The sequence below is a fragment of the Diabrotica virgifera genome, chromosome 9 (genome assembly GCF_917563875.1).
Source record: "Diabrotica virgifera virgifera chromosome 9, PGI_DIABVI_V3a".
Classification (NCBI taxonomy): Eukaryota; Metazoa; Arthropoda; class Insecta; order Coleoptera; family Chrysomelidae; genus Diabrotica; species Diabrotica virgifera.
The window spans coordinates 14,846,568-14,870,902 of NC_065451.1; the positions used below are offsets into that span (position 1 = coordinate 14,846,568).

Consider the following 24,335-nt stretch of genomic DNA (forward strand, 5'->3'; position numbering starts at 1 on the left):
ATTCCCTATACCTAAGTGCTTTAATTTGTAAGTTATTCGTGATTTTTTAAGCCAAATATTAATTGTAAGAAAATTACGCGAAATTTTATTAGGTGGCTGTGAAAATATTTAATCAAAAATAATTTTTGGAAAAGAAAATACATCATAATCTAGTCTGATCCTTAATTTATTACTATTGGATGAAATATCCAAATAAATTCGTAGTTAAGGTTGTTGGTGCGCAAAATATTAATAAAAACATGCAATATTCTACCTAGTCGGCTATGACACTAAATTTCCTGAAAAATTTGACATTATACTACTTTTATAGATCCAGTTGCTTTGTTACCATTACTAATATGTATTTTTCTTATGAGAAACTGATTAATAAGGTTTTGGTGCTAGTGGAATATAACAAAAATGTGCTACTAGCAATAAGAATTTTTCATCAGAAATTCCCTGAGAGACAACTAAGAAGAGAAACGTTTAAAAATATACTAGAACGGTTTCAACGGACTGATCACTTAGATTATGATAAATCTGCTCGAATAAAAACTATTGTAAGTGAAGAAAACAGCCATTAAATGTAATCCTTAGTGTCACTGAGGATCTGCATATTAGTACAATCATTCTTACAATCTAAGTATCTAGTCTGTTGAAACCGTTTTAGTATACTTTCAAAAGATTCTCTTTTTGGTTGTCGTCTATCAGGGAATTGCTGATGATAAATAAATTTTTATTGCAAGTAGCTCATTTTTGTTATACTCTTCTAGCACTAAGCCATTTTAATCCGTTCCTCATTAGAAAAATATATATTAGTAATGGTATCAAATCAACTGGAACTATCTAAATAGTATAATGTCAAATGTTTAAGCAAATGTTGTGTCATAGCCAGCTAGGCAAAATTTTGTATGTTTGATTCATATTTTAAGCACCAACAACCTTAACTACGAATGTATTTGGATATCTCATCCAATATTAATAAATTAAGGATCAGGATAGATTATTATGTATTTTTTTTTCGAAAAATTACGTTTGATTGAATATTTTCACGGCTACCTAATGAATTTTTACGTAATTTTTGTTGAAATTAATGTTTGCTTAAAGAATGACGAATAACTTACAAATTAAAGCACTTAGGTATAGGGAATGCTTAAGAAATAAAAAAGTACCATAAAATATAATTTCATTACAATACTAAAATACAGGGTGTTCCATTTAAGAAAACTCAGAAAATACTCATACCGAGTTTCGACCCATCCTGTATACTAAAATTAAACATTTCGCTATACTATTAATGATTAACAGTAGTAGACTATACTAAAAATCGGTTGAATGTAAATAGAAAATTTGATCAAATCAATTGTCAAATCACTACAATTCTACAGGGTGTAGATTTTGCTACGAAATTAACAAAAAAACGTAATTAGCTTTTAAACTACCTCGTATAATATTACAAAACCATATATTTTAAGAAATGAAACATCGAGGAGAATCCAAAAATGTAAAAATATACAGGGTGTTCCATTTAAAAAAACATAAGTTTGTGTCACCCTGTCAATACAGACGCCCCTGTATATTTGAAAATATTTTTAAAATATGATAGTGTGTGTGCCCCAACTTTTACCTAAATAACTTTTTTTCGTACCTCTTACGACAAACGAGTAATTGGACTTTGTCACACTAATGCCCCACCCTGTACATATCAGATAGATACATATTGCATTCTGGATTTCCTCGGCAACAAATCCAGGATAGCTCGACTGGCCGCTACCTCTATATCTTGAAATTGATCTTTTTCTACGATATTTTCTTGCATTTTAACGAAAAATCCACAACCGCGTTTTAAAAAAACTAACGGACGTCTGACAGATGCTTCAAAACTTCCGTAAACAATTAAGTCAACAATGGTTTCTAAGGTGCGTAATATACGATGCAATTTAAAACTATCTCCTTTCAATGTATTAAAGGTTTTTTAACAGGTTTTTTAAAATTTAATTTAATCTGTATTATTGCATTTTTAACATGTTTGTAGAACAAATATTGTATGATATACGTGTTAAAAGTACATTTTTAAGGCACTCATGTGAATTGCAGAATGAGCGAAGCGAATTCCTTCACATGCGAACATTAAAATTGTACTTTTAACACTTATATCATAATAGTTATTTATGATATAAGTGCTATTTTACGGCACGCATGTGAAAGGCACGCGCAGAATGAGCGAAGCGAATTCTGCAATTCACATGAGTGCCTTAAAAATGTACTTTTTAACACGTATATCATACAATATTTTTTCTACAAACGTTATAAATTTATAAAATACAATAGTTTTGTTAATTGCTGAAACCATGAAACCTATGACCCGTAAAAGGTAGAACTGATTGTCTACACTCTAGGGGAATGTCTAAAAATTCTTATCGAAAATATTATACCGTTACATAAACTTGTTTTTTCTACACACTTGTTAAAAATGCAATAATACAGTTTAAATTAAATTTTAAAAAACCTTTTAAACCACCTTTTCCAAATTGCGCAAGTTGTACTATTAATATTAATGTTAAGAGGATCGGTACGTATTTTCGGCTGCAATGCTATTCAAATGGGGATTCATTTTTTTCGAATCCTGAGAAAACTAATAAGTATTTTTGAAAAATTTAAACGCAGAATGAAAGATCACGTTATTAGCGAGGGCCGAAAGTCCTTGAGAACTTCTATAATGTTTATTTTAATAAGTTACAGGGGTGAAAAACTAAGAGAAAATTTAGTATGATTTTTAATTTCAAATATATTATTCAAAATAAACTTTTTATTTATTCTAAGGGACTTTCGGCCCTCGGTAATAATTTAGTCTTTCATTCTGCGTTTAAATTTTTCAAAAATATTTATTGGTTTTTTCAGGATTCGAAAAAAATAAACACAATGCCGTGGTAATATTTTCCAAATCTATCTTTGTCTTACAACGCACTCAGCCGAATATAATATTGTTAGCATATATTGTCAGTCAGACACTGACAATCAGTGACAATTTTAAATATTTGACATTGCATCGGGAATATTAGTCCTGTCGCCAGGGGGGGTACAACGGCCTCGTTAATTCAGATGGACTTACCCAAATTTTTTTTATGTATTTTGACCCGTAGAACACGAATTTTTTGGGTAACAGTTGATCCGGATGTCGATAAGATTGTTATAGACCAAGAACTTGAGGAATCAAATAACAGCGATTTTTGGCAAAACAAAACAATATTTTGTATTTTTTGGGTCATTTTAAGCAAAAAATATTTCTACAAGTTTTTTAGTAGGATGCACAGTTTTCGAGATAAACGCGGTTGAACTTTCAAAAAATCGAAAAACTGCAATTTTTAAACCCGAATAACTTTTGATTAAAAAATAAAATAGCAATTCTGCTTAGCGCCTTTGAAAGTTCAAGTCAAATTATGTCGGTTTTGATTATTTGCATTGCTAAAAATTTATTGTGTTATTGTTAAACAAAGCTACAAACAACTAGTGCGTGAGTGATGTTTCTATGATTTATCATTTAAAATCGAACGAGTAGGTAGAATAGGTACTAGTGCAATCAAGACTATTTCTACGTTACATGCGTTAAAACGAATGTAAAAGCACGGGAAACCCTACGTGTTTATAGCTTTGTTAAACAATAAAAAAATAAATTTTTACCAATGCAAATAATCAAAACCGATATAATTTGACTTAAACTTTCAAATACGGTAAGCAGACTTGCTATTTTATTTTTTAATCAAAAGTTATTCGGGTTCAAAAATTGCAATTTTTCGATTTTTTTAAAGTTCAACCGCGTTTATCTCGAAAACTGTGCATCCTACGAAAAAACTTGTAGAAATATTTTTTACTTAAAATGGCCCAAAAAATACAAAATATTGTTTTGTTTTGCCAAAAATCGCTGTTATTTGATTCCTCAAGTTCTTGGTCTATAACAATCTTATCGACATCCGGATCAACTGTTACCCAAAAAATTCGTGTTCTACGGGTCAAAATACATAAAAAAAACTTGAGTAAGTCCATCTGAATTAACGAGGCCGTTGTACCCCCCCTGGCGACAGGACTATATGTTTAGTTATTGATTAAATATTATTGAAATATAGTGTATTTGATAAATAATTGATTTAAGACGTGAACTTAATAAAAAGTTATTTATTGTGTATTATTTGTGGAAGATCCAAGCAGAGAATACATCAGAATAATATATTCTGTGATCCAAGTATTTTGTTGTTAAAGATGTTCAAAATTGTAAGCGTTCCATAACAATATATTATTAAAAAATCACTTTAACACTTTTCTTCTTTTCTCGATTGAGTATTAGTCTTTGTTGTACAAATAAATTATTACAATGACTGAATACACAGTTAGTGAAAAAATTATCACATTTATTAACTGAATTAATAATTTCCAATTATAAAAATAACAGTTATCCAAGAACATTCAAAACCCATCTCTTTAAATTAATGATGACATTTTCAAGTACAATGACAGTCTAGTAATGTTTACATATCAATACCAGTGTGAATTTTACTACACGTAATTTGCCGTGTAAAGACAGAAAAAGTAGGGATACATGTAAAATATTTGCGAATTATGTACCCATAGCCTTAATAAATGAAATATAGATATTTTGACGTTTCACAATTTGACAATTCACTTTTAACTGCAGTGCCTTAAAAATGTTAAAGCACTAGTGATTTAAAGTGGCATTTTTAACGCTCCTATGGAGTGCCAAAAATTGCATTTTTAACACGATTGTAGAAAAATAACTATAAACGCGCGCGGGGTTCGTCCACTGATCGGCATTCCGTATGAATCATCGGCACGCAACGCAAAAGTTGGCTCTGGAGTTGGAGCCATCGCTTCGGCATTGCCGATGATGGGATCCATACGTTGCGCATCAGTGGCCGCAGTTACATACAAGGCACATGTAAGTTTTTATACAAGGCACACTAAAATTCGCTGCGTACGATGCGGTCCTGTGGACGCTTGCCTTAATACACCACTTACTTTTCAGAAAGAATACAAAGAGAATTTGCCAAGTTAATAGGTTTACGCCGTTATCAAGAAATAGCTCCCATAAGGTTCAGGAATCTTCTACGAGATATACTAGAGATACCAGTAATGAAATTATTCTCTATTCATAGCTCCTGTGATATGTGTAAAGAACTGGTAAACATTATTCATGGCCGTGGATATGCCAATAGCAAAGTGGCAGAATTCATATGCCAAGTCTACTATCTAATGGCTAACTTATCTTTTCCTACATTTTGTTCGGCTATGGAAAAACAAAACTTAGTAAGTATATCGCTTAAAAGGCATATAGCCAGGGAGGTAGTGTCAAATTTGACCGGAGCATTTTAGCATGGCTGGTTTCTTATTATTTAGGTAGGTGTTCCAAAGCTTATTAACAAATGATGTGTCAGCTGGCCCAAAACCGGGGATTTTAGGCAAGAAAAGCTAAAATATGAAAGTTGATGGACCAACGCTACAGCTTAAATGTCAAATATTTATATACGTTACTCAGAACATTTAATGGACTTGCTTACTTGGCACCTACCTTTCACTCAGAAGATCGTGGTTCAAATCCTGGTGCGGAAAATTCTTTTTGTTTTTTAAATTGACATTTTATTTTGAAAAATATTTATTTTTATAATACCACGTTTTTATTATTTATACGAGACAATATAAAAAAATCTGTATGTCTTTTATAGAATTATGCATAGAACTTATGAAATAGCATATATACATTTGATCATAAATATTATGATTGACCTTAATAAGCAAAATTGTTGTACATGAACCCCTGAAGCTTCCTGAGTTAGTACGACCAATCTAAGTGAAAAAGGGGGTTGGCCCCCCACCCCACTCCCGATATTTTTTTATCTTTTTAGACAAACTGTTTTTTGCATAATTTTATGTGATGTAAAACCAAAAGATACATACAACCCTAATTTTTCACTTTTCTATCACCAACCCCCATTTTTTAATAGCAATCTAATTATTTCCCTGTTCTCTATAACATATAAAAATGAATTTTTGTCTGTGTGTCCCTCATAGAATCGTAAACTATGCATTTAATCATATTATGATGACCTCAAGCAAAGTTTTTGTACTTACATGAACCCAGGAAGGAGTTAATACTTAATAATATATACTTAATATACTTAATAATTAATAGAGTTAAAAGAGTTAATACTTTTTTATTATTAACTAGCTGACCCGGCAAACTTCGTACCGCCTTAAAACTAAATAATGTTTGAATGTTTAATACTTAAAATTACCAGAAAGCCAAAAAATACTAAAAAATATTGCGTACCCATACTTTTTTCTACCAAATGCATAGTTTACGATTCTATAAGGGACATAGGTACAGACAAACATTCATTTTTATATATTATAGAGAATAGGGAAATATTTAGATTGCTATTAAAACATGGGGGTTGGTCATAAAAAAGTGAAAATTTAGGGTTGTATCTTTCGGTTCTACAACATATAAAATTAAGAAAAAACAGTTTGTCCAAAAAAATAACAAATAATATCTCCCTTTTCACTTAGATTGTTGGTCTTACCAACTCAGGAACCTTCAGGGGTTCATGTACAACAAATTTGCTTATTAAGATCAATCATAATATTATGACCAAAAATGCATAGTTTGCGATTCTATAAAAGACATACAGATTTTTTTATATTGTCTTGTATAAATAATAAAAACGTGGTATTATAAAAATAAATATTTTTCAAAATAAAATGTCAATTTAAAAAACAAAAAGAATTTTCCGCGCCAGGATTTGAACCCCGATCTCCTGAGTGAAACGTAGGAGCCAAGTAAGCAAGTCCATTGAATGTTCTGAGTAACGTATATAAATATCTGACATTTAAGCTGTAGCGTTGGTCCATCAACTTTCATATTTTAGCTTTTCTTGCCTAAAATCCCCGGTTTTGGGCCAGCTGACACATCATTTGTTAATAAGCTTTGGAACACCTACCTAAATAATAAGAAACCAGCCATGCTAAAATGCTCCGGTCAAATTTGACACTACCTCCCTGGCTAATATTGTAACAACTTACAAGTAAAATGAAACGAGCGATTCGAATTTATATACGACTGTTTATTTATTTATACAAGTTTACATTACGAATTCTATCTTATAACTAACTCAAATAATACCGCGCTTCGCTTAAATACATAATAACGTAATTCTCGAGAATTCCGGACTTCGCCACCTCTAGTCATTGTGTCACCTTCCATCTGCCGCACGTCGCTTCCCACTGCTTCAATGCATATCGTGCTCTTGCCAGAATATTCTCGGTACTAGCGGTTGGTGATTAATTCTTTTGTTACACTGCTTCCCTCTTAAGATCTGAGCGTATCGATCAACAACTCCAGATGAAGATCTAGGAAGGCGAAATCTACAGAATTCTCCAGCTCTGCATACACCCCTCAAGAAGAAATAACAGTCTACTGTCTTTGAAGGGTACGACATCTTCAGGTTAATACAATAAATAGTAATTCGTACGCCAGTTTCTCTGAAGATTACTTCAAGCATGCATCTCACAATCTTCCAATCCAGAAATTCTACTGCATGGCCTATTTTTGGTAAAGCCAAATTTGTGATGCCATAATTACACACGATTTTCTTCAAATGAGTTAGAGCAAGCCATATTATGTTTTTGTAGCTTGGTGTGTCTGTATAACACTTCCTGGTTACCATATAAATCAAAGATCGAGAACCATCTTCTAATCGCAGCACTCTTCGAACTTTAGGCTGCTGATTTCTTAACTCGCCCAGGCGGCCAAACTTTTTATTGAATACGGACGAGATTCCTTTAGTCATCTCGAGGTCTTGGGCAACACAGTGGGCTAGAGAGACGTTTTAGGTTACTTTAAAATCTTAAATATACTCCGGTCAACTTACACATCTGAGGATACAAAAATTACCATCAAGCTGAAAATTGGCAGGATTGTTCAAAATACCATCATAAATGAAATCTAAAAAGTCCTCATAAATCCGACCCGAACTAAAAAATTTACGCGGGGTCAAAGGTCACCAAATATAGTTTTTAACGATTTTCAGCGAAACGGTAAGTTTTGTCATAAAATTATTTCTAACAAAAAATGTAGATTAGATAATTATTTATAAAAAATGTCTTATTACTTTTTTTCTTAAGAGCCACTGTTTTTGAGATACAACGGCAACGATTCAAAAAGTTGTAATCGTCATAATATGCGCTCTCGTTTCCACATTCCACATCACCTTTGAGGTAGTGTACTTAGCGCGTTTTTTAACGTGGTTTCCCCAGTAGGCCTATTCCACGGATCTGTTACGATCCTGTTTAATTTGATGCTATCGAATAATTGATATTGGCAAGGTTTAAAAATGATAAAAGTTATAAAAAGCGGTATAAATTAAATGAAAAAGGGAAATTTATCCAACTGGTTCATAATTTTCTAATAGGTACTTCTGCTTCCTCTTCTCCTTGTTCTTCTTCTTCTTTACCTTCTAGTTCTTCTTCTTCTTGTCTTCTTGTTGTTCTTCTTCCTTTTGTTCATCCTGGGTGCAAGTAAATTGCCCCAATAATGACACATCGCATGGCTCCTCGATAGAATCAAATGAATCCTCAATTGTTAGTGATTCAACATTGGAGCACGACCGGTTTCGACAATTAGTGCAAGCTACCGAACAAAACAGTCCAACTTTTTTGCATCCACATTTAGCGCTACATCCCTTTTTACAGTTGCAAAAAATTGTGTTCAGGAGTCTTTCCGGCGCAGGTGGGAGTAAAGTTTGAATTGGTTCTAATTAACTGTCGACTAATTTCCATCTCCAGTCTTTTGGATCTGGCTGATAACCAAGCCACGCTTGAACTTGGTAATATACCCGAAAAGATGTTGATGAGCAGCCGCTGAGGTTGGAGGAAGACAAGATAATTGCACTTGTTTTTTATTTCGAGTATTTTTAAAGAAACATGCATATCTAAACTTATTTAAGCACGCAGTTTTTTTTAGGCGCTCCATACATAGAGAGAAGAAAGCTAATTCCGTTGGAAATAACTTCTTGTGGAGTTGAATTTTAGTTTTTTTAAAAACTTCAGTACATTCAATTAAAAGTAGGTTTAACACGTATCTTCACTTCGGAGTAGTACTCAAGACTAATTAATACCTCGACGGTGTCATCTACCTGAAGGATTTAGCCACCCAGGAAGATAACGGTGTAATTTGCATAATAGTAAATAAACTAAATTTACATAAGGTTTATTGTATATTGAAATGTTGATTAGTACTTAGCAATAAACATTTTACCTAGAAAGTTGGCTTTCATTATTATGTTCAAACCCTTCTGAGAAAAGAATAGGTGGGGTGATTAGATTAGCCGACGTACCGATAGAACCTGTTTATTCCGACAAAACATCTTTACAAATTGAATAAGATGCATAAAGCAAGAAGAATTATTATAAGTTAATACTTTGTCATATCAAATTACTATTTTTATTGGGAATAAGCCGTAAAATTGAAATAACAATTCTTATTTTTTTCGCGTTACATTCAGTTTGTAAAGATTTTTTTTGTTGCTACTGTAATATAATACAGCTTATACATTGCATCCCTCGGTAGACAGCTAGCTGTATAGTAGAAACATTATCATATTTATAATATCTTGTATTATTATGTGTAATATAAGTTAAGTTGACCGATAGAATATTATTATGTTTACTTGTATTACAGCTTCAGTGATATATTTGTATATTCAGTTGTATATACGTGGTGTACTAATACATATTATGACGATTAGAACTCTTTCAACTTTTTGAATCGTTGTATCTCAAAAACGGTGGCTCTTACGAAAAAAAGTATTAAGACAATTTTTATTGATAAATATCTAATCTACATTTTTTGTTAGAACTAATTTTATGATAAAACTTACCGTTTCGCTGAAAATCGCTAAAAACCATATTTGGTGACCTTTGACCCCGCGTAAATTTTTAGCTCGGGTCGGATTTATGAGGACTTTTTAGATTTCATTTATTTAATGTTCAGCTTGATGGTAATTATTGTAACTTCACTCCTATCTTTGAGTCTAACTAGACCGGTCTAATAGGAGCCCCCAATTTTTATTGCAGATTTGAATTCTTTACGTAATAAAAAAATATAAAAAAAAAATTTTAGGAAACGCTTTTCTTTAGTTACGAGTGACTAAAATTAAAAATGTTATAAAAACATCAACTAAAAAGCAAAAAATAAAAAAAATTCAAACACATTCGTTAAAGAAAAGCGTGGGGCGAAAACCGTTTATTAGATGAAGATGCGCCCCACGCTTTTCTTTAACGAATGTGTTTGAATTTTTTTTATTTTTTGCTTTTTAGTTGATTTTTTTATATTTTTAATTTTAGTCACTCATAACTAAAGAAAAGAGTTTCCTAAAAAATTTTTTTTATATTTTTTTATTTTTTACTTTTTAGTCTAACAGTTTTCAAACATTAAAATATATCATGTTTATTAAAATATATGTATAAAACATAACATGATTAACAAACATGAAAATTAGTCGGAATCGGCAAAAAAATTTAATCTCTATTGTTTATTTATGAAGCATAATGTAAACAATTAACGTAAAAAGTGAAATTATGTATAGTTCACATAACTAGCTACAATCTCTAAAACTTTCAAGTTTCTTCATTGTAAAAAACAAGGGAATTTAAACATTTTCCATTAAAATCGTGTTTTTTTATTTAAACAATTAATAAACATAAAAAAAAATTTATTGACTATTCGTGTATTGTTCCTGCGAATGCATATGTCTGCAAATTTTCATTCATTTTCATTGAAGAAAAGGCAGTCAAATTAACGTCTAAATATTTGACACAAACGAGTCAACTAAAAGAAAAGTGTTTAATAATAAATTACATACAGTCTTCTTTTTTGTCAAATAATTTAATTAAAAAATTATTTTTGGACACCCTGTACAAATAATTATATAAATTTTTATATTACTGAATAAAGAATTGAATGACCTTTCAAATGAGCTATCGCATGTCTCTTATTCTTATTTAAAAAAAATCATCGATTACGTCATCGCGCCCAGATGGATGACGTCACTAGTATGACATATATGCCAAAATATCGTAATTTAAAAATAAAAATCGACCTCTTTCGGGATTTTTCCTAAAGTCGCCTTTTTACGAAATAACTAATTTATTCCCTTCATTTGCATCGTACTGTATAAACAAATATATGAGTGTTGAAAATTTAAAACTCTATTGTTTATTTACGACGCATAACGTAAACAATTAACGTAAAAAGTGAAATTATGTATAGGTTATATCATTAGCTACAATCCGTAAAAGTTTCAAGTTCCTGCATTGTAAAAAACAAGTGAATTTAGGCCTTTTTCCATTAAAATCGTTTTTTTTTATTTAAACAATTAATAAACTTAAACAAAAATGTTTTGTTGTCTATTCGTGTATTGTTCCCGCGAATGCATATGTCTGCAAATTTTCATTCATTTGCATGGAAGAAAAGGTAGTCAAATCAACATCCGAAGATTTGACGCAATCTATTGAACTAAATAAAAGCGTTTAAAAATAAGCAATTTTTATTCGAGACATTTTTTTGAATTATTGATAGATGGCGCTATAATCGGAAAAAACGATTGTTGGAAATAGAAAATTACATTAAAAAATGGAAAGTCTTCCACTTTATGGAAAACTTTACTTAACTTTTTTTGGTTTTAGAACCTACTCTTCACAGCTCAATCGGTCCCCATAATGCTCGAGTAACTGCAGATTTAGCATACTTTCCTTCCCTACTATAAAACAAAGCCCAATAAATTTTATTATAATAGGTACATTTTTTTATGTTTAGCCTGTGCTGGAGTACGTATTTTACAACATGTGGAACCGGAATGTGTCCAAGAAAGTGGATCCAGAGTTGGTCTGCGCGATTGTTCTTCAAACAGAAAACTGTACATATCCCAAAGCAGCCCTATCGTGGACTACACAGATACCTAGAAAAATACCTAAATATCCAAAGGTAAGTACATACATATACAGGGTGTTTGGTAAAGAATGGGCCATAGCTTACCCTTGGATTCCTGAGCTTAAAATACATAGGTCGATTTAAGCTAATTTACCTTATTATAGGGCAGTCACTGAGGGTATGTGGCTCCGAATTCCATCCTACTATATCGATTTACGTGATATTTTCACAGTAAGTAGGGAATAGCCCAAGAAACAAAGTCTACCCTATACCGATGTGTGCTTTTGTCTTGGGGGTGGTTCCCACCCCTTTTCGAGGGTGGAAAGTTTTTTGCTTAAATAACTACGGAATTTGCTAAAGAAGCTAATACTAAGCAAAAACTGTTCTATAATTTTTTTTTCGAAAACTCAATACGTTTTGAGTTATTCGTGGTTGAAAATTGGCCATTTTCATTGAAATATAACACCTTTTCAAACGGTTTTTTGCGAATACCTTAAAAACTATGCATCTAACTAAAAAAACTATATAAATCATTTTTGTAGCTTATAAAATATCAAAGAGATTATTTCCTTTATGAATCTTCTAGTTATAACACAAAAAGAAATATGGTAAGTGAAAAATCTTGTTTTCTTGGTGCATGCTCAAATAGGTGTATTTATCTTGAAATAACAGAGAAACGGTCGATTTTAGGTGTATAATGCTACCAATAACTTTTGTTGTGCTTGAAAAGTCCTATAAATTAAGCAATATTAAATGTCGATTACATTCAAACTATGCGAGATACACTGTAAAAAATTTGATGACTAACGTATTTTAAGAAAAAAATGAGAAGTATATTTAACCGCTCATCCACAAGAATTTAAATGCATCGTTTTCCTTCTACAATATATTTTACTATAGTGTTATTTTTATGTTCAAAAAGTTATGCGGGTTTAAAATAAATGGTTTTTGAAAAAACTAAGATCAAATTATTGAGCGCATTTTTAAATTTTCTTAAAAATCTTCCTATTTCTCCATGTAACTCGAAAATGATAAGAGATGTCAAAAAAAAAGATACCATACAAAAATGTAGGTTTCTTCTAGATAAACATTTTGATTTTATTTTTTATAACATTATCTCTTATCATTTTCAAGTTACATGGAGAAAAAGGAAGATTTTTAAGAAAATTTAAATATGCGCTCTATAATTTGATCTTATTTTTTTCAAAAACCATTCATTTTAAACCCGCCCAACTTTTTGAACATAAAAAGAACACTATAGTAAAATGCATTGTAGAAGGAAAACGATGCATTTAAATTCTTGTGGATGAGGGGTTAAATATACTTCGTAATTTTTTTCTTAAAATTCGTTAGTCATCAATTTTTTGCAGCATATCACGCTTAGTTTCAATGTAATCGACATTTAATATTGCATATTTGAAAGGACTTTTCAAGCACAATAAAAGGTATTGGTAGCATTATACACCTAAAATCGACCGTTTCTCTGTTATTTCAAGTTGAATACACTGATTTGAGCATGCGCCAAAAAAACAAACGCTTTTTACCTACCACATCTCTTTTTGTGTTATAACTAGAAGATTGAAGAAGAAACAAATCTCTTTGATTTTTTATGAGCTATAAAAATGTTTTATATATTTTTTTTAGTTAGATGCATTGTTTTTAAGGTATTCGCAAAAAACCGTTTGAAAAGGTGTTATATTTCAATGAAAATGGCCAATTTTCAACCACGAATAACTCAAAACGTATTTTGAGTTTAAAAAAAAATTATAGAACAGTTTTTGCTTAGAATTAGGTTATCTAGCAATTTCCGTAGTTGTTTAACCAAAAAATGTTCCACCCCCGAGAAGGGGTGGGAACCGCCCCCAAGACAAAAGCACACATCGGCATAGGGTAGACTTTTAATAAGGAGATATTTTCAGGCTATTCCTAAAATTTCATTAAAATCCATGCAGTAGATAGAATTCGGAGGTGATAACCTGTTCTTGCTCTCATTGACTGCCCTATTAGTACGAAAGTTGATCATAACCGAAATACAGGGTGTCAAAGTTAAACTTTCCAGTTTTTAAAAGACTACGTTTTCAATCTAATGGCATATAAAACAACATAATGTTACTCTACATCCCACCAGACTGAAAACAATTTTTCGTTTTGCAACGAAATTGAAAATGGTTATTTATTTTTGATTTACATGTTTACTCTGATTGGAGTATGAAGGGAACCATTCTCGTTGGAACTTTACCGCGCTGAGCAGATGGGACGTGCATTATAAATTGTAAAATTCCCTCATCTTCTTTAGTCTCAGCATCCGTTATGGCTTGCAAATTGTAGAAGCCTCGGAGGTGTAACCAGAGAAGGTTCCCATTGTTTTCAGTCTGGTGGGATGTAGAGTAACATTATGTTGTTTTATATGCCATTAGATTGAAAACGTAGTCTTTTGCTAGCAGTTGCCGCTAGGGCATCTATGCCATTTCGTTCGTTGCAATCCGCGACTGCACGCCGGGGTTTGTTTTGGTTGGATCAGAGAGAGCAGCATATGTACCTCCTGATGAGAGACTAATAAGTTTCGAAACCGGTAGAGGTGCTTGCTGCATTCTCTGATTGGACTAGAATATGATGCGGCTGCATTTTCGTTTTGCAACGAAATTGAAAATGGTTACTCAATTTTTTATTTCCAGTTTTTGTTCTAAATCTCTTTTACTATTTCCAATTAACACTACATCATCAGCATACATTATACATCATACCTGTATAATAATATATAATATATAAATATAAAAAATACGACGAATGATGCGCAGTAAGAGATCGCAGTAGATGGAACTCGCACTCTCACTCGAGTACATATTATCTCGGGCTCTTACCTATACTAGATTTTCAATGCGTTCGGCAAAGTAAAATAACTATTGAAACTGTCCGGCAATGAGTGACATAATTTCTTATATTATGCTAAATAAAATATGAAAAAAAAGAATGTGTGTGTGTACTTTGTACGCACGTAAGAAGTTATACTTCTATTATACTATGATTTCGACGAAATAAATATACTTAAAAGTTTATTTGTATTTTATTGAATTAATAAACTAATTTTGATATTACCACTTTAAAACAATTTTTTATTAAAACAACACCAAAAATTAAAAAAAAAAGAATAACAATCGTCCGTGTCAGGATTTGAACCCGGGACCTTCGCGTTATGTAGTCGAATGCTCTACCAATAACCCATCAGGGTTTTGTTTTTACGGCTTCTGAGATGTAATTACAAACGGCGGTGACAAATAGATCAAGTGAAGTATTAAATATAAAAATGTTTAAAATACTTATAATCTTACTCCCAAGGAAGACAAATCCAAAGACACAAAAATTATAATAAATATATTTACTAAAAACACCAATATATTATTTTCAACCTTAGTTGTGCTGATACATACATAAATGGGATTATTCAGCAAGTAACAACATACTGTCGGTGTGCGCATGCGCCAGGGAATGTAAAAATTCACCCTCGTGCCTAAAGAAGTATAACTTCAAAAATTAAGTTTTATGCTTTAACGAAAGTAGGGAGTTTTTGTTGCTACGTAACGTACGCATCTCCGTATACGTAAAGCAACTAACGTGTCGTAGAGGATGAATGTTAAAATAGGTAGTTTTTGTAACTGCCTTAACGTAACGTAAAGCAAATCGTAGTCATTTTTAAATTCCGTTGACATTCAAAAAAATAAAACAATGTTCATACAGAATATACAATTAATATACAAATGTAAAAAAAGATAAATGAATGATGAAATTGTATGGTTTTAATTGCTTCTATTTAAATATAAAAATATTATTTTTCCTTAGGTTAAAATTTTTTTATTTTTGTTTATACCTACTTTTTAGTTGTAAATTATTGTAAACCTACATCAGAATTCCAGTAGGTATAATGTAAATAGTGTGGTAATATTTATTTGAAAATTTTACTGAAACTAGGTAATTTGTTTATCTAGTTATTAATTGTGGTGATCACTGTATTTCTTAAATTAATACAAGATTTGTTTGTTTTGCTTTATTAATAGACAACTTAAAACAATAAAATTTTAAATCTATTATGAAGTTCCAATTTCCAATTACAAACACAGAATAATTTTACTCAAATAGACTAAACCAATAACCAATATAACCTTAAAATGTTTATAAACGGGTAGTACGCTGATGAAATGTTCATTTGGTAGGTAATCGGGCAAGATCCTCGTGTGCATTCGGTGACTTTCGGCTCGATAGTGATGCGTATGAACCTAACGTACCAGCCCGTAACCTTAGGTAATACCGTAATACGTATCGCGATACGGGAGTTCAACCATTAATGCGCAAGCGTATATGTCAAAAAGATGCGTTACGTTTACGTATTTGTGTGCACAAAAACTCCCTAGTATCTAACATTATATTTTACGCACCTTTGCTACCTGTTACCTTCTCAAGTAACCACGATCCAAACTCTGTACTTCTGCTGATCGTTTTTACCTGTGTTAGGGACATGCGCAGAGAAACTTTAAAAACAAACTCGTGCTCCAATAGGGCAGTCAATGAGGGTATTTGGCTCCGAATTCCATCCTACTACATCGATTTACTTGATATTTTCACAGTAAGTAGCGAATAGCTCAAGAAACAAAGTATACCCTATGCCAATGTGCGCTTTCATCTTGGGAGTGGTTTCCACCCCTTCTCGGGGGGTGAAAAATGTTTTGGTTAAAATAGCCACTGAAGAGGCTAGAGAACCCAATTTTAAGCAAAATCTGTTCTATAATTATTTTTTGAAAACTCAATACTTTTTGAGTTATTCGTGGTTGAAAATTGGCAATTTTTATTGAAAAATGACACCTTCTCGGACGGATTTTTACGAATACCTTAAAAACTATGCATCTAACAAAAAAACTATATAAAATATTTCTGTAGAGGTAAGAGAGTTTGTTTTTTTGCTACATGCTCAAATCGGTGTATTCAACTTGAAATAACAGATAAACTGTCGATTTTAGGTGTATAATGATAGTAATAATTTTTGTAGCGCTTGAAAAGACCTTTAAAATGAGCAATACCAAATGTCGATTACATTCAAACTAAGCGAGTTATTCTGCAAAAAAGTTTATGGCTAATATAATTTAAGAAGAAATGACAAGTATATTTAACCCCACATCCATCAGAATTTAAATGCAACGTTTTCCTTCTACAAAACTTTTTATTATAGTGTTATTTCTATGTTCAAAAAATTGGACTGGATTAAAATGAATTGTTTTTGAAAAAAATAAGATTAAATTATAGAGCGCATCTTAAAATTTTTTTAAAAATCTTCCTTTTCCTCCATGTAACTCGAAAAAAAAGATATCACACAAAAATGTAAGGATTTTTCAGATAAAAAATTCCTTTTTATTTTTCATTACTATATCTCTTATCATTTTCAAGTTACATTGAGAAAAAGGAAGATTTTTAAGAAAATTTAAAAATACTCTCTATAGTTTGATTTTTTTTTTCAAAAACTATTCATTTTAAACCCGTCCAACTTTTTGAACATAGAAACATCACTATAATAAAAGGTATTGTGGAAGGAAAACGATGCATTTACATTTCGGTGGATGGACGTTAAAATTACTTCTCATTTTTTCTTAAAATACATTAGTTAACAATTTTGTTTGCAGCATATCTCGCTTAGTTTTAATGTAATGGACCTTTAATATAGCTAATTTTAAAGGCCTTTTCAAGTACTAAAAAAAGGTATTAGTAGCATTATACACCTAAAAATCGACCGTTTCTCCGTTATTTCAAGTTGAATACACCAATTTGAGAATGTACCAAAAAACAAACTATTTTCACCTACCATATCTCTTTTTGTATTCTAACTAGAAGATTTATGAAGGCACGTGTCTCATTGTTTTTTATAACCTACAAAAATGTTTAATACAGTTTTTTTAGTTAGATGCATAGTTTTTAAGGTATTCGCAAAAAACCGTTCTGAAAGGTATTATGTTTCAATGAAAATGGCCAATTTTCAACCACGAATATCTCAAAAAGTATTGAGTTTTCCAGAAAAAATTATAGAACAGTTTTTGCTTAGACCTAGGTTCTCTAGCGAATTCCGTGATAATTTTAAGCAAAAAATTTTCCACCCCTAAAAAGGGGTGGCAACCACCCCCAAGATAAAAGCACACATCGGCATAGGGTAGACTTTGAATTAGGAGATTAGTAGAGGCTAGGCCAAAAATTTCATTAAAATCAATGCAGTAGGATAGAATTCGAAGGTAATATCCTATTCTTGCTCCCATTGACTGGCGTACAAATATTTTTTCTTCAAACGTCAAATAATGATGACATTACTTATCTAACTTGATCCTGTCAAAGTTTGATGTCTCCGCCGGCAGCAGTTTTTTTCCCATTTCTTTACGGCGGAGGGAAAAATGTTGTCATGGCAACAATATGAAACATGTCACAAAGCAACAATACAAATGTCATTAACAACAATTAAACATCATTTTTATTTATAGTAATATTAAAAGTACAATTAGTTAATGAGGCATTTTCAAAATTGAAACCGTGCAAAAATGTTCCCGACTCTTGATACGCATTGGTAATTGTTGATGATACTGATGGTCGAGCACAACTTTCAGCAATCATTCCCGATGTTGGCGAATCATGAGGGTTTCAAATTTTTTGAGCATTATCGTTCTTATTTCTTATTGAATCCTCTATATATCCTTCGGCAACCGTGCTTGATTTCCAGCCCCCATGTCGTTTGAGGCATTCTAGATTTCCGCCTCCATCAATTAAAAGTGTTGCTGAAGTTCGTCGTAAAGAGTGACCCGTGTATACGCTTGCATCGTTTAAATTTAAATAACTAGCTACTTTTTGGGCTACTGCGCTGATCGAATGTATTCCCATGACGCTTCGGTAACACTTTCCATTTTGGTACTTGATAAAAAATCATTTTTCTGTGAAATTTTCAGGCCGCAGTGATGCATACTTATTATGAATTGTACTATTTATGGTTGAAAATTGCTACGTTTGAAGAAAAAATAGTATACTTTATTCGGCAAAGAAGCGACTTTTCTTGACTTGCCCTCTATTACGCGCCTCACTTCGTTCGGCGCGTAATATCGGGCGCGTCAAGAAAAGTCATGCTTCTCCGCCTCATAAAGTAATATACTATTTCCTCCTACCTCTACCGAAAGTATACTTTTCCGGACCTGACTGTAGGGAGCAAAGTTGTACTTTTCCTCCCTAGGGAGGAAAAGTAAAAGTGACGTCATGGTTTTATTCATTAAATATAACTTATTGACGCCCTGTACAATATCTATTTTCTATTATGTAAGTATCTATACATTTTAACGTTTATTTATAAAATACCCTGTATTTTGCAGAATGGTAAAAAGCAATAAATTTTTATTTTGATTTAACAATGTTTACATTAATAATTTAACTTATATTTGACAGTTGACAGTTATATTGTACCTACTTGTTAGTTTTAGTTTTAATTAATTCTGTTGGTTAGTTACATAAATAAATTAAGTAAAAATGAAAAAATGACTTGTTATTTGAGGAAGGTGGAAAAACCATATGTATAACATGGGAGAAAAGTGCCTTTTCCTCCCTTGAATGATTACAGTAAACTTCATTCTCGGGAGGAAAAGTACCACTTTCCTCCCTTGTTATACAAATAGCTATTACGCTGATGTTTATAAACACTTATTTTCTTATTTATAACAGAAGTTCTAGTTAGTATTTTTATTATTTTTAGCATGAAAAAGATCCAAATAAAAGAACCTTAAAAATTCTACACTTAACTGGTCCACATATTTCATATGATTATGAAGAAAATGGAGCAGTTGATTGTGGCGCCCCCTTATGCTGCAAAAATGGACTTGGAGAAAATAAAACAAACGGGAGAAAGGCTGGGCACTGGGGAGAGTACACTTGCGATATCCCTAAATGGCTTTTCGGCGATACTCTAGAGCAGATAAGTAAAAATCATAAGGTAACTCATGGGTACATAATTTTTATTCCGTATGTTCAACTCTTCACATACAAAAATAATCTCATACTTTCTAAATGAAGTAAAAGTCAGACGTACGCGCAACAATTTATTGTTAACTTCCGACGACCGGTTTCGCTCTCTATAATATGCAGAGCATTTTCAGGTCATCGATTACAAGTAAGCTAAATGTTACAATTAAAAACCAGAGTTAGGACACTGCCTGGTTGTAAAAAGATGCTAAAGAGATCCATAAGATCAAGCCAATATTTAACAATATATAAATTAAGACCACAGACAAATACATATGTACGCACACATACGCTCTTATGCCTGCAAACACATGCAAATATATGCAGTCTGTAATTATGCAATGTTAACGTGTTATACTTACATGCCGCTACAAGGGATTCTTTCTATATATATTTTCAATTGAGTCTATTATTTTCACTTCATTTCACTTCTTATATTTTTTATCCAACTCCACAACTAAACCTTTCGGTTTCTTTCTTTTCCTTCCTGCTTTGTTTTTCAGTTTCAGGTACCTACATTGATGTTAACTAAGTCACGTCTTATAATATAACTGCTAATACAATCATTTGTTTGCATTTTTGACTGTTTCTCCCTGTGTATGACCACTGCTCCTGACATAGGAACATCTAGGAGCAATGACCACAACAATAGGGAACTTGCACTAAAAAATTATTTTGCATAAAATTGTTAATTTATATTTTAAAATGTTATATTCAAAATATTACGTCTTAACAATGAATAGTGTACGTACAACATCTAATGAAAGTTTCGCGCCTAAAATTTCCGTTTTAAACAACTTCAAAAACGAGACCTGGGGTCTGACGTCACAGGCCACTCGTATCGTTTGCCCGTTCGGGGTGGGCTATTGCATTTAATGCAGTTTGCCCATAGATAAATAATATAGTTGAAATATCTTGTTTTACTCGGCAAAATGATTTATTCTGTAACAGGCAAAGTATTAACATTTTATCTCTGTTGACATGTATCAAAAAGTTCTTTTTTATGAAATTACTTTTGTCGTTTCTTGTGTTGAAGAACAAAGAAGAAACAAGTAACTTAAAAATAAACAAAACTTTTAGTAATAAAAGTAAGGGTAACTAAAAAGTATTGGTGCTACTATAGTATGCGGTCTACAGTCGGGTTTCTACTATAGCTTGCGGTCTACCGAGGGATGCGGTGTAAGTATAACCTGAGATGATAAAGATATTAACTTGTAAAATTACAATAATGATTCTTCTTATTTATGCGTATTATTAACTTTGTAAAGAAGGATTTTGTTGGCTATGTACACGTTCTATCGGTACGTCTGCTAATCACCATAATCTTTTCTCAGAAGGCTTTGAACACAATAATAAAAGGCTCCAGTAGGTACTAATAAACATTACAATAAAATATAATCTTTATTATAATGCAAATTACACCGTAATCTTTTCCAGGATATACGAAATCCTTCGATTAGTGGTAGGTAGATCAAACCCACGGGGTAAACCGTATACTATAATATAATGGTACCAAACTATTGTTATAAGCGGTTTAAACATGCTTATTAATAACTCTTATTTATTTCCCTTGACACCTCGCATTTCTCCAATAGAATAGCTTTTACTACTTTTTATAAAAGTTGCAACGATGAAGAAATCAACGGTAGGTAAGTTAGTCAGATTGACCTTTTGAAAACCCTCGTCCGTCATATTATGCGTTTTAAACTCTTTATAAAGTAGCACTCAACTTTATCAATTTCAGTTTAAAACTAAGCTGATTGGGGAACTACTTATTACAGTATATAAGATGAACATAAATAATACCCGGGAATTTTCCATTAAAGACGATTAAAATGTAATATACCCGTGATACCTACCCTAATAACGTTGTTTCCGACTAGCTAGCCCGGTTGACGGTGGCATGACGGTGGCTCGTGACGTCGAACCAATAGAAGGACGTTCAAGAGCCTCCTAAATTATTTGAATTTTATAGCTTTTTCAAAGGGTCGTAATTAGCGTACGGGTTAAAAATATTTGTTTTTTTCGCATGCAAGCGTTTTAAGATCATGTTACCTTATATTTTTTAATATCATTTTAATATTTAAAAATTTATGCAAGCTCCCTATTAGGTTACAACTGCATAACCAGAGTTTTGGATCTAAACGTTGTCAGTCTTACACTCATCAACATATAAATAAATAGAAATATTTTAATAAATATAAATAAAACAATAAAACCGTTACATACGAAAAAATTAAATATATGACATCAATTTTTATTCCATTTTACAAACAAAATAACAAACACAGATTTGTTGGCTGTCTCTCGCCACTTTTCTCCTTACCCTCAAGAACTTGCCCATATTATACTTGTTAACCTATACAACATTTTCCGTCTATCCAATCAAATCCCCATAAGCATAATTTGAGCAATAAATCATGTTATTGAATACTATAGAAAGAACCCCTTGTAGCGGCATATAAGTACAACACGTTAACATTGCATAATCACAGACTACATACATTTGCATGTGTTTTCAGGCATAAGAGCGTTTATTACTGCCAGTAGGTGTGCGTACATATGTATTTGTACATTTCACCAAAATAATGCTTAAAATATTACTCTTGTTAAAAAGTTCACTTAGATGCAACTTGGCACGACATGCGACATTTCCAAATGTTAACAGTATGTTAGTGCTAAAAGTTGAGAACTTTGCTTCTTCATGTTTTTTTCCATTTTGGATAACAAATTTGCATCGTATTCCTAAATAAATCAGTAGCCAAAAAGTTAACGAACAGTATTTTAGAGCTGTAGATTAAATTCCATAATTAACAACATCATGGAAGCAGCACAAATATCTTTAAAATCTTTAAACCGGTTTATCTCAGAACTACTAATTTCGAGTTATAGATAAGGCGAAAACGGCGGGTTCGAAGGGAAAAATATTCCCATGAGATTTTTTTGCATAATCACATTCGTGAGATATCCCAGAATAAGGTTCAAGAAGTCGCCCACTTGAAAAGTGGGCCAATTTTTTTTAACAATTTTTTTTTAATGAAATTGCAAGAATCGATATTTTTGGCCCGAACAATTTTTTCTTTGATTTTTTGGACCATTATGGACAAAAAAGGTCTCGTATAATTTTTCTCTAAAGTTGATCGTTTTCGACTTATAAGCAATTTAAAATTGAAAAAAACGAAAAATGGCGATTTTCAAGGCTTAATAACTCTCTTAAAAGTTATTATTATGAAAGTCAATATATGACTAAATCAAAGTTTAAAGCTCCCCCTACAAGATCCTGAAGAAATTTTTGTCATTATTTTATTACTAAGCTCTTATTTTTAAGTAATAATAATAAGCGCCATGCACGTGTGAGGCCGCTGTATATTCTGAGTGCGAGAGAGAAGCTATTCCAGCAGTCCAATTGTGCATCTTACTCGCACTCACATTTACAGCGGCGTCAATACGATCTAACCGCTCTTTGTTATTAATTAAAAATAACAGCTTAGTAGTAAATTAATGACACAGATTTCTTCAGAATCATGTAGCGGCGACTTTAAATTTTGATTTAGTTACTTTCTGACTTTCATAATAATAATTTTTAACCGAGTTATTAAGTCTTAAAAATAGCCATTTTCGCGGTTTTCAAATTTTAAATTGCTTATAACTCGAAAAAGATCAACTTTAGAGAAAAATTATAAGAGACCTTTTTTGTCGAGAATTGTCCAAAAAAACTAAAAAAAATTAGTCCGTGCCAAAAATATTGATTTTTGCAATTTGATTAAAAGAAAATTGTTAAAAAAAAATTGGCCCACTTTTCACAAGGGCGACTTCTTGAACCTTATTCTGGGATGTCTCACGAATGTGATTATGCAAAAATATCTCATGGGTATATTTTTCCCAACGAACCCGCCGTTTCCGCCTTGTCTATTACGAAGTCGACGATATATAGGCCTACGTGCCTTATAGTAGGGGAGGAAAGTATGCTGAATTTGCAGTTACTCGAGCGCTATGGGGACTTATTGGGTTGTGAAGATTAGGTCCTAAAACCAAAAAAAGGTAAGTAAAATTTTTTATTTAAGTGGGGACTTTCCATTTTTTAACAACAATTCCATTTTTTAATATTTTTTTTTAATTTCTAACAATCATTTTTTCCGATTATATCGCCATCTATATATAATTCGATAAAATGTCTCAAATAAAAGTTACTTATTTTTACGTAAGGAATTAAAATCTGGGTAAAAAAGTAAAAAGGGGGGCTCCCATTTAAGATTTTACGTAACCCCCACCTGTGTGGGGGGTCCTGTTTCGCGGGTATATTTCTAGAAATATCGCGGGGTTCTTATTTAAA

General features: G+C 31.9%; 1 protein-coding gene across 2 annotated transcripts in view; it reads left to right on the forward strand.

Annotated features, from left to right (window-relative positions):
• LOC114346341 (sphingomyelin phosphodiesterase 1-like) overlaps positions 1 to 24,335 on the forward strand; it is a 61,880-nt gene that overhangs the window by 8,559 nt on the left and 28,986 nt on the right. For both annotated transcript variants that reach the window (XM_050661681.1, XM_050661682.1), the window contains exons 3-5: positions 5,018 to 5,298; positions 11,864 to 12,031; positions 19,737 to 19,973. In XM_050661681.1, the coding sequence (XP_050517638.1) occupies positions 5,018 to 5,298; positions 11,864 to 12,031; positions 19,737 to 19,973 (686 nt within the window). The remainder of the gene's footprint in view (positions 1 to 5,017; positions 5,299 to 11,863; positions 12,032 to 19,736; positions 19,974 to 24,335) is intronic.